The sequence below is a fragment of the Castor canadensis genome, chromosome 9 (assembly GCF_047511655.1).
Source record: "Castor canadensis chromosome 9, mCasCan1.hap1v2, whole genome shotgun sequence".
Taxonomy (NCBI): Eukaryota; Metazoa; Chordata; class Mammalia; order Rodentia; family Castoridae; genus Castor; species Castor canadensis.
The window spans coordinates 100,864,048-100,876,652 of NC_133394.1; the positions used below are offsets into that span (position 1 = coordinate 100,864,048).

Consider the following 12,605-nt stretch of genomic DNA (forward strand, 5'->3'; position numbering starts at 1 on the left):
ATAAGTAAACTATATTGTATGTGTTATGCAGTTAAGTATCAAAGGAAAAAATTAAGATTCTAGCACATTAGGCACTGTTGATAAAATGAAATAAGTAACCAGTAGTAAGGAAATGATGCTTAAGCAAAGACTATTTATGCAATGGGCATCCTCCTGAACCTAATAATGTAAAGATTCAGTGGTTATTTATGTTCATAAATGCATTTTGAAAGCAGAAAAATAGCCTAAAATTAATTCTAAGATCCAGAATCATAGTTATAAACTTGGATGAAAATATAAAAAGATCATGAAAGGTATGCTTCTGGGATATGAATTTTTAACTTTGCTTTCTAAAGGTATATGTGTAGTAAATATAAAATTCTAAAATAGAGCTGGAGGCATAGCTCAAGTGGTATGGCACTTACCTAGCAAGTGCAAGGTCCCAAGCTCAAACTTAAATTTTTTGTAATTCTAAAATAATTTTAAAGAAAAAAATCCCATTAAATGGCTATACACACTAAGTATTTCTAAATACAGTAACTTTTAGCAATATCTTAGTGCATCCATAAACATTACTTGCCTCTTTGTTACAATGCAAGTTGAAAAATGAAAGTTTGGTTAAAACATATGTTTTACATTGATTTTGAAATTGTAATATTTTGAACATCAGATACTACTAACCTATCCAGAGAAATAAATACTGAGTTTAGCAAAAATTGTGTCATTTTCTTCCTTTAGGAAAAAGTCCTAATATACTACAAAAAGGATTAGTGAAAATTATAGATAATAAGACCTGCAACAGTGAAAAGGTGTATGGTGGAGTCATCACACCTGGAATGCTATGTGCTGGGTTCCTGGAAGGACATGTGGATGCCTGCCAGGTAAATCTGTCTAGTCTGTTTTCAAGATTTTTTTCTTGTAGTTTGAAATTTATACTTTACAATTTACAATTAGCCAGTTCAATTTTCTTAAATTTTAAAGGCTTAAGCATCTTTTATGGCTAAAGGATCTAATCAAAACTATATTGAGCTGGGCAGTGGTGGTTCAGGCCTATAATCCTAGCTACTTGGGAGGTTGATATTGGGAAGATGGTGGTTGGAGGACAGCCTGAGCAAACAGTTCTCGAGATTCCATCTCCAAAGTAACCAGGGTAAAATGAACTAGAAGTGTTGCTCAAGCACTAGAGTGCCTGCTTTGCAAGTGCTGAGTTCAAACCCCAGTCCAACCAAGAAAAAATCTATATTGATGTCAATAAAGTCTCATTAAAGTACTGAGATGTTAAATCACCTTTCCTGTTATAAGAAGGTGTGTTCACTGGAGAAGATACTCAGAATAAGGATTAGACATTTTGCTACCTAGCTCTCTGTACCCTTATTTTCCTTAGCATATGATATTTTCTTCTACTAACCAGAAAAAATTAAAGCAATCACATGAGAAACCCTTTCATTTTCTCTTTCCTTAATACATTTATATTTTCATTCATCCTCACCATCTGGCCTCAGAATAAACAAGTTTCTTCTACTATTCAAAGCCATAGAGTGCCTGTCTAGCAAGCATGAAGTCCTGAGTTCAAACCCCAGTACCACCAAGAAAAAAAATCTAACTCACCAAAGCAGAGTATAATGGTTGCCGGGGTATTATGGTTGCCAGGGGCTGGGAGGTGTGGGAGAAAATGAAAGGATGTTGTTAAGATGGTGAAAACTTCTAGTTACAAAATTAGTAAATGTGGCCAGGTATGGGTGGCTCATACCTATAATATTAACTACTCAGGTAGCAGAGATGCCAGCTCAGAAAATATCTCATGAGACCCTACCTAGAAAATACCCAACACACACACACACACACACACACACACACACACACACACACACACACACACACACACAGGTTGGCAGAGTAGCTTAAACTATAAGAGCACCTACCTAGCAGGCCTGAAGCCCTGAGTTTAAACCCCAGCACCACCAAAAATAAATTAATAAGTTTTGGGGATCTTATGTATAGTATAGTGACTCAATAATGATCTATTATACTCAAAAATTGTAATAGAAGTCAATGTTACACATTCTCACACAAAAAGTACATATGTGAAGTAATGAACAAGTTAACCTCTTGGTTGAGGAAATTATTTCACAATGTATACCTGAAATAAGTACAATATATATTTGTTAATCATACCTTAATTTTGCAAAAAGATGAACCACATCTATCTGTCTGAGAAGGAGAGGAGATATAGATCTGGATTACTGTAAGTGAGATGAGAAGTCAAAAGGGACAATACAAGGAATGGAGAAATTGCCACCTCTTACTCTCCACTCTAAGAATTTGAAAGCAATACACTAGGTTCAGAGTGACAGAACTGGTTTTTTTTTTTTTTTGAATTGTGAAATGACTGCCTGAAATTGTGAATAACTGCTTTAAAAATATGAAATAAAGTTGGCCAGAGACACTAAAAATATTTTAAGAAATAATTTTGTAACATGATTTTATTTCCCAGTATGTGGTTGGGTCCAGGATATGATGGGGAGGAAAGTAAGGAGCTAAAGATTCTGTTGAGAGAGTAGTAATGCGAGTGAATTGTGGACTGTGACTGTAGCCTGCATAAAGAAATATGGGAATGAGGAAATGAGCTAATACATCAATGGGAGAATTAGAGAATTGACATTCTTTTTTTTTTTTCATTTTTCTTTTATTATTCATATGTGCATACAAGGCTTGGTTCATTTCTCCCCCCTGCCCCCACCCCCTCCCTTACCACCCACTCCACCCCCCCCCAATACCCAGCAGAAACTATTTTGCCCTTATTTCTAATTTTGTTGTAGAGAGAGTATAAGCAATAATAGGAAGGAACAAGGGTTTTTGCTGGTTGAGATAAGGATAGCTATACAGGGAGTTGACTCACATTGATTTCCTGTATGTGGGTGTTACCTTCTAGGTTAAGAGAATTGACATTCTTGTTGAAGTTTAAGAGCAGACACAGAGTGAAACTGGAAAAAGTGGGATACAAAACTGAAGTGGTTAGTACATGCAATCATTATGCTGAATACTAGTGTTTCAGAAGTGGGGCAGTTTCAGGTAATGACAAGAAGTGACAAGGACAGGAAAAGTTGAATAAAATGTAGATGATCAGAGTAAAAGAAGTCAAGAGAGTGTGGGTTAAGATATTAGGTATGTCATCTCATACATATTAAAATTACCCAGGATGATGAGAAGGATTAGAACAAAGGAAAATCCAGGCATTAAGGTATGCCATCCTTCTGGGGAAATGGTGTAAAGGTGAGTAGATGAAAACTATAGAAGTGTTGAGCAGGAATAGCCAAATTATATAGTTCTTGTAATAGAACATTACATAATCTCATTCTCATAGAGAATGGACTCATTGGACTGAGAGCAATAGTCCAGTGTCTGTGGTGAGTAAATACAAGTCTTCCTTTTTTCCAGCATCTGCCTGAAAATAGGTGTTGGGGGAAGATACTCAGAGAGTTCCTCAGAATATTGATGACTGCCTAAGCAATAATATCCTCAACAGCTTCTTTGATAAATAAGTTGAAACTTTTCATATCTGTATTCCATTATTGTATTCTTATGTCCAAAGACATGTATTGATATTTTAGATTTAAGTATATAATCACAGGATACAAAAATATTCCAGACTAGCATTATTTAAGTATTAAAATATCTAGGGTTTTTTATTCTCTCCTTCCCTGTCTTTACCACAAAAGAAAAATATGCAGTATTCCCCTTTAAATGTATGGTAATTTTATGTATTTTTCTCCCTAGGGTGATTCTGGTGGTCCACTGGTTAGTGAAGATTCTAAAGGCACCTGGTTCCTTGTTGGTATTGTAAGCTGGGGAGATGAATGTGCTCTTCCAAACAAGCCTGGTGTCTACACTCGAGTGACACACTATAGAGACTGGATCAGGTCCAAAACTGGTCTCTAGTGTAGAAATCCTCTGTAGATTAAAGCTCAAAGGTTATATGCTCTTTACATACATTTGCAACTTCCAGACCCACATTTAATTTAGATATCACCTCTTCCTATACACATTTAAATACATGCAACTTTAGAACTATGAAAACTTGTTTATTATACTGAAACAATGGTTTAATGAAACTGTGAATCAGGACATACAACTTTCCCTTTTACCCCTTTCTATATTGACAGTAATTATTATGAGTAAATATGGTTTTGATTTATTAAGGAAATATTCTCTGGTAATTTGCAGGTTCAAATCTTTTGGGAAATCATTGAGTAGGTGTTAGCAATAAATTCTGTTTATTTAACAGTCCTCTGCTGACAAGCACATGGGTTCAACAGGATCAATATATTTATGGGTTTTAGTCTATTGAGTTGTAGTAATACTACCTAAAAGAATTATTCAGGAAAATCTGTCCACCTGTTTTTGATTTTGTATTTATTTTCTGGCCAAAGTGCCAATGCTAATCCCTTCTTTATTTATGGCTTGCTAACCTTCAGTAACAGAAAACAATATGACAATCCCATTGGGTGCATTGAATAAGCTGCTTGTTGATTTATCCTGTTTCTCTTTTGAGTGTGAAAGTGAGGCCAGAAAATGGTTCTCACATATACACACAATAATAACATATCTTCAGACCTATGGGCTTCAATATATGGCTTGAATACACCATGCAAAAAATACCATGCTTATATTCAAACTCTTAAAACTCTTCAATAATTCAACTTATCAACCAGAATAAATAATATAGAAATTTTGCCTCCACTTCACTCCCCTTTTGCCCATACAGAAATATCCTAGTTGAGGCCATAGCTAAACTGTTAGGCTAAATGAGTAGATCAGTTGTTGTTTATTCAAAATATTATCTCATGAAGTGCTTTCATAAACAATAACCCATCAATGTCTCTAGAGGAGTTTATCCTTCCCTTTTTATCACTAGCAATTTATAGCTACCACTAATAGCCTTCATCATGGTGTAATTTTTTTTCATAATTCTCCTCTGAAAATACATTAATAATAGTAGCTAACATTCATTGAGTTCTTACTATGTACCAGGCATACTTTGTACATATTATTTCATTGAACTTACCCGGCAGCACCAGGAGTATGATCCCCTTCTTATGTCAGTTTTATAGATAAGGACACTGAGGTTTAGAAAAGTCAAGCAATTTTCTGAAGATCAAAGAGTTTATAGTCAACTAAGCTAGAATTCAAAAGCAATAATTGCATTCCAGAGCTCACACGTTTATGAAACTATTCTGTTATGTGAAACGATTATAACTAAAGTTCTACCTAGTATAGTATTCTAAAATGTAATATTTGTTAGAAATGTTATGGATGGATAAATTAATACAGCTTTGTTACTTAATTGAATTGAAAATACTTTGAGGTATCATTTTATAGTCATAAAATTAGTATTTCTACTATTTGATGTTTAAGAAATTAAGCATAAACAAAACAAAACTTTATGTATATTGGTCAAGATTAACTTGCTTGGATCCAGGTATGACTCTTGTGAAAAAGGTGGGTCTCTTGATTGACAAGCTTTCAAGGCAAGTATGGACATTTCAAGAAAAAAAGTACTTTTAAATAATAGTTACCCAATATATGTTACTTTTGAGTCAATACAATATTATTCAAAATCATAGAATCTCAAAATAGAGATTCTATATTTTCATATGAAATTAAGTACTAAGTTATAGATTTTGTGTTCTATATATATTATTATTTGGGAAAAAAGCAATATAGACTAATAATTTAAGCCACCAGTACACTTCTTTGTCTAATTTTTTGTATGCAAAGACTGTAAAGTTCCTCTGAAAAAAAAACAAAATATTTCATCTCTAATTTAGAAAATAGTTTCACCTGAACACAAAAATGTTAAATAAGCAAAATTTCAGAATGAGCTTCCAAATAAGGCTGGTTTGAGTGAAGCTACCTGCATGATGATACACTATATAATAACAGATGCTCTTTTCCTTTCTACAAGTCAAAACAATAAGTAATAACAATAGCAATGATGTCTCCCCACCTGTGCATTAATGTTACAATTACCAGGTCTCTTCAGGTGCAGGCACTGGTGCTATAAAGACTATCTGCCAAGAGTTCATGATGAGTACACCTATAAAAGAATTAAACTGCACCCTTATTTTATGCCATACAAAAGTTGAAAATTAATTAAAGACTTAAATGTCAGATGTAAAACTTTAAAACTCCTAAAAGAAAATATCCTCCTTTACATTGGAACAAACAATGGTTTTTTGGCTATGACAGCAAAACCACAGAAAATAAAAGCAAAAATAAGCAAGTAGTACTACTTCCAACAAAAAATGTATGCATTACAAAGGAAACAAAATAAAAAGGTTATCTACAAAGCAGGAGAAAATATTTGCAAACATATATCTGATAAGGGTATAATAATCAAATATCAAAAATATATAAGGAACTCACACAACTCAGTACTGAATAAAACAATAAAACCAATAACCTAATTTGAAAATGAGCATATGTCTGAGTATGGTGGCATGCATCTGTGATCCCAGGTGGGAAGGAGGCATAGATAGGAAGATCTCAGTCTGAGGTCAACCTAGCAAAAACACGAGACTTTAACTGAATAATAACCTAAAGCAAAAAGGGGCTGAATGCCCAAGTGCTAAAGCATCTGCCTAGCAAACCCCAGTACCATACAAAAACTCTCTGTGTGTGTGTGTAATATGGAATACACACAAACACAATTGGAATATTATTCAGCATAAAAGAGAGAAAAATCTTGCCAATTGTGATAATATGGATGAACCTGGAGAATACTATGTTAAATGAGATGCCAGACACAGAAAAAGAAATACTGGGCTGGGCCTTATGATGCGTGCCTACAATCTCATTTACTTAGGAGGTGGAGAATAGGAGGATCATGATTGAAGGGCAGTCTGGGCAAAAACTTGATAAGATCCTATTTCAACCACCTGTCATCTCAATAAGACAACGGGGCATAAATAGAAGGACTGCAGCCCAGGTCAGTTGGGGCAAAAACATGAGATCCTCTTTGAAAAACAACTAAAGTAAAAAAGGCTAAGGGCATGGCTCAAGTGGTAGAACACTTACATAGCAAATATGAAGCCCTAAATTCAAATACCAGTATCACCAAAGAGAGAGACAGAGAGAGAGAGAGAGGATGAAAGTATAATATTCCCTAGATGTACAATCTAAAAAAGCTGAACTCATAGACACAGTGTTACCAGGGGCTGGCAGATGTGCTAACTAATTTTATTGTAATAATCATTGCATAGTATATACATATAAAATCATCATATTCAGTTGAATATATACAAGCTTTACCAACTAAATATTTAAAATAAAAAAGAACTTTGAAACAATAGTGAAATTCAATACAGTGAATATAAATAATTACAAAGTTTATTAGATAGGTGAGTTACAAGTTCTGCATTTGAAATACCCTATATCCATCTCTCTTTGCCAGTAAGCTAGTAAAATCTTATTGAACTTAAGGTTCACTTCTCAGATGGTTTCTTCTTTCACCTTTTTTAACCCCATGCCTCTGTGACAGCTAGCTACTGAATTATCTGGCATCTCTTTCAGTGTCTTTGTGATTATTTATACTCAGATATGGCTTTCAGACGCTCTCCTTTGGTTGATTCAATAGCTAGTAAGACCAGTTTTATTACAATTTGCTGTCCTTATTAACATTCTTACTGCGATCTATGATTTCTCTCATTTCACTCTAATCTGCTGCTTTTCAGGCCTCTTTTCCTGGGTATACTATCTTTGTTTATGCTACTGGAAAATACATTTAGGATTGCTCAGACTTTTTATGAACAATTCTGGGATTTTTTTTCCTTTTTCTTTTTTTTTTTTTTTAATTTTTTTAGATAAGGTCTCACTTTATGCCTGCCTGGACTGCAGTCCTTCTATTTGTGCTTCCTCACATAGCTAGGATGAAAAGCATGTACTACCACACCCAGCTGTTGGTTGAGATGGGGTCTTGATAAGTTTTTGCCTGGGCTGGCTTCACACCACAACCACCTAATCTCCACCTCCTGAGTAGCTAGGATTCCAGGCATGAGCCACCATGCCTGATCTTTTCTGGCATGCTTCATTTATTTATTTCAAAAAGTTCTCATAGTGTTGTGGGAGTTTTCTAGCTGAGATACAGGATTCTTGAGGCAATTAGCAGGAAGCAACATTTTATTGTGCCAGTACAGACTCAGTGTACTCATGTCTAAAGGCTGAGCCCTGAGAACAAAGGGGTCTCACCTTATATACCCTTGCAAGCAAAAAGCAAGGTCTAATCCATATATGGCTATATTTAATTTTATTGGCTATTTTACCCTTGTGCTATGTGACTTTCCCCTCCCTGGTGTTACATGACCTTCCACATGTTCAGATTTCTCAGGTTTTATCTCCCTGCTATGCCATCCCTACCTCCCTGCTACTTTCTCAGGACTCAGGCCTAGACTGTTTTCTTCTGATCCTCCTCTCTGCTACAATAGTTTAAGTGGAAATTACTGGCTTCCTCAAAGATTTTTCACTAAGAAGACTTACATGAAGTAGACAACACTAGGCCAAAACAAAAACCTATACAGAAAGTTTGTCCTCACTTCATTTTTAAGACTCCTGCTAAAAAAAAAAGAGCCATACTAAATTCATTTTCAAGCTCCAGAAATAGGATATCCCTATGATATTCCTTTAATAAAATCCATGAGATTATGAGCTCTTTTTCTTATTCTCTATTCCTATAATCTAAAACCCTGTTTATTACATAATAAATATTTGTTAAGTAAATCAACAAAAGAATGAGTGAATGACTCAAGTTTGCAAATTATGGTTCATATGATTCTATTAAATAAGACATACAACAAATGACAATATACCATTTTAATGAGTAGAAAATTATGCACAGTAAAAGAAAACAATAGGAAATGACTATGAAGTTAAAAGAGAACTTAAAGGGCATGTCACAAATTTACAGAAAGCTGTGAAACCCAGAAGGATTGGAGCTCACACTAGAAAATTGGAATCTCCTGACTCCCAGTATATTAGCGCTCTTCCTTTTATACTATTTTCCTTTTGAAAATGTAGTTTCAGTTCCATTACAGGGCATGCTATTATCCTCAAACACTGATTTCCTAGAGGGAGGAAGGGAGGACAGGAAATTTAAAGGATGAAAAGAAAAAGGAAAGGAAGGACAAGAACTCATAATGAAGCTCATTTTTTCTTTCCCTAAATGTAGAAGACAAAGGAAAAAACATACTTCAGTATAATCAAATTTTACCGTGAACATTTTTTATTTGTTCTATTGGTTGCTGGCTTACATATGATGGCTTTTCAGATTTGTAAATCTATCCAGTTGTTATTTTGTTTTGTTTTGCTTCAAGTATATGACCCTGATTAGATTAACTGACATGATGTAAGTGCAAAGCCTTTTGAGTTCTTAAGAAAAACAAATTATTGTAATCAGGACTGTTTGAAGAAACCCATTGTAGCTAATGCAGTAGATACAAATTTTATGGTCACAAATCTTAGCTCTAAAAAAAGTCTCTCTGATATTCTATGTAAATATGGTATCACTCTCTTCCCTAAAATCTCAATACCCTCTTTTATGCTTATTGGGAACTACTGGGCTAAAATACTGTTTGGGTTATTTTCAAGATAGAGTCTTGTGAACTATTTGCCCAGGCTGGTTTGAACCATGATTCTCCTAATCTCTGCCTCCTGAGTAGCTAGAATTACAGGCGTGAGCCACTGACACCTGACTTACAATACTTTTTTTTTTAACACTATAAACAGTGTTTGTAAGACACCGTTACTCAGAATTTTTGGTAGGACTAGAAATTTTCTTAAATTTATCTAATTTTACTGACTGATTCTTATTTATAAGCAATCCTCATTATTTGCAAATTTGCCCACTTGCTAAATTTTATTTGCCAAAGTTACTATCCATGGTAATTTCATGATTGTTCATTACATGTAGGTGTAGAGTGGTGAAAGATTTGAGTAGCCCTGTGTGAAGTTTTCCAGCTGCAGTTAAATAGGGCAATGTTTAGCTCTCACAATGCAAACAAGCATCCCTTTTGCAATCTATTTAGAGTCAAGCTTTTCAATTTTTTTTACGCTTTTTGTTACTGATTTTGTTCTTTAGAACAGCCCCCAAGCTAATGCTGATCTGCTACCTAGTGATCTTAACTGCAAGAGATTGTGAGGTACCTTTGGAGAAAATCCATCCAGAAAATTTGTCAATTGGTAGAGGAGTCTGCTCCAGAAAAATGTATAAATAAAACTTATTGTGTGTGCTGAAGCTATGGAAAGGATAAAGAAGTGGCTAAATTCATGGAATCATGCATGATATGAGGCCTGAGGTTGATTGGTTGGGTTTTTTTTAGTGTAGTGAAAAGCACTCCTGAAAGCCAAAGAAATTGACAGCAGCTGGATTACATACTTCCAAAGACAGTATGACAATACAGTGCGGAAAATGTTAAACTTACAGGTAAGGTAGGTTCTGCAGCTGTGGAGGAGTTTTTTTAATGCCTGCTAAGTGTAATACAGAGAAAGAGTTATGAGGAACAGTAGGTTTTCAACACTGATGAGACTGCCTTGTTTTATAAGGACTTTGGCAAATGACCATATACAATACAAATGGTATTTTGGCTCCCAGGATTCTAACCCTTTAGTTTCCCTAGAAGCAGTGGTTCAGTCTTCACTAATTTAGTGTTCATAGTGACTTTATAGGATGTAACTATGATAAATAATGAGAGTCAACTGTGTTTGGGCTGTATATGTGCTTAAAATAAGTAAAATAGACAATCTTTCTAAAAGGCATACTTACCATGATTTTCATCTTATCCGTTCCTCCCACTAATTATTCTAAAACAAATTTCAGAAACAAAATATTCTTGTACTAGACTCTTCAGAAAGCCATTCCATGCTCTGCAATATAACATTTTATCCAAGTCTAGAAGTACTGAGAAAAGCCAGTAATTCTGGGCATATAGTGACAAAGTAGGGAGGCCAAGTAAGCAACTGGTCTAAGCTGTTCAAGATCCAAGAGGCACTCAAACAGATGGAAGCTGAGGAGACACATAAGACATGTCTGGTAGACCTATCTAAATTTCTGTAAGACCAAATACACTACCAAAAGGCCTGGCTGATCTGCTTACTTTATATCACCATCAAAGACTACGAAAGTATATTTAATAGATATTTAGTAACTCTGTTAAATAAGTGAATATAAGGAGGGATAAATAAGTAAATAAAACAAGAATGAACCATCTAAGTCAAAATAAACATCTTTATCCTTAATATTGTCCCTGCTTTGGTTGCCACAGAAACAAACTAGCTGGTGGTCTAATCAAATCAAAGTGCTTATGTAAGTCAAACCACACTATTGGTATGTCTGAATGCCATCATCAAGTACTCACCATAAAAGACAAAATAGTGAGATAAAGAGATTCTAAATGATTCCAAAGTGAAATAATGATATAACATGTACAGGGGCATAAATATTCATATTCATATTATATTATATATTCATGTTATATTATATATACAAACATATATAACTGTACTTACAGTACTTATTCAAGTATTTTTCCAATATCTAGTTCCCCTATAAGCATTACAATATTTAGACAATTATGAAAACAAGGCAATAATAAAAAACTAATCATCTTTACTCTAACTTAAGCTTGGATAATCTGATCAGTAAGATCAACTGACAAATTTGAATCTAGCCTAATTGGTATTAGATCAAATTGATTCTAACTGTTAATGTATAAATTTTGTGTTTTGTGTAGTGTAGTGATTTTTAAAATATGGAGTACTTCACAAATTTGCATGTCATCCTTGTGCAAGAGCCATGTTAATCTTCTGTGTCGTTCCAATTTTAGTATATGTGCTGCCTAAGGGAGCACTGTAGTTACCTTCAAATTAACATATATGTCTAGTCTTTGAATACTCAGCAATGTGTGCTTTAAAAAGAAAACAAAGAAATGTTTTTGAGAAATATATTAAATTTTTTTAGAGGGAGAACAATGGAAAGGAGGAATCAAATTGGGGTATATTATAGGTGTACATGGAAACTTCACCATGAAACCCCCTGTACAACTACTAAAAACTAATAAAAAATTTAGTAAATAAATAATAAAGCAAAAGCTTTCTTTCTTTACTCTGAATAAAACTGAACTGTGGGTTCTCTGTAGAAAGCAGCATTTTGGGCTTTCCCTCTTTTCTGTCAAGCAATTTCTGCCTAGTTCATTGTCCAGTTAACTCTAGTTAAGCTTTTAAAAGGTGGCATTGTAAATAAAACAACTTGCAAAAAGTTTTATTATCTTTATTCATGAGTTGGAAACTGGAAAAGGCTTACTTGAAGTTAATGTTCTGAGTGGGGATATTGGGATGTCTTCCAGACTCCTAGAGTCAAGCACGTACCACTGATACTGATTAGCTTACATGTAGCAGAGCTCTTAATTGGACTTGAGGACTTTTTTTTAAAATCTTCCCAGCTTTGAATATGTTGTCGAGAGTCAGTTACTACCTGGTTTGTGGGTTTTTAGGAGAAATATAAGTAGACAATTTGTTAGCTTTTCAATTTAAAAAGACTTAATTCATGTGGTATGTCATCTTTTTATAATCATTGT

At 34.3% G+C, this 12,605-nt stretch overlaps 1 protein-coding gene and 1 non-coding gene across 2 annotated transcripts in view; one reads left to right on the top strand and one right to left on the bottom strand.

Moving 5' to 3' along the window:
- Window positions 1-12,498, top strand: part of LOC141410969 (transmembrane protease serine 11C-like) — a 49,313-nt gene extending 36,815 nt beyond the window's left edge. Inside the window, exons 7-8 of the mRNA XM_074042094.1 lie at window positions 718-860; window positions 3,757-12,498. Coding sequence (XP_073898195.1) covers window positions 718-860; window positions 3,757-3,918 — 305 coding nt within the window. The 3' untranslated portion in view covers window positions 3,919-12,498. The remainder of the gene's footprint in view (window positions 1-717; window positions 861-3,756) is intronic.
- Window positions 11,775-11,879, bottom strand: LOC141411141 (U6 spliceosomal RNA). The gene has a single exon (XR_012435982.1). It is a non-coding gene; the product is annotated as a U6 spliceosomal RNA (small nuclear RNA).
- Window positions 12,499-12,605: the final 107 nt, after the last annotated feature.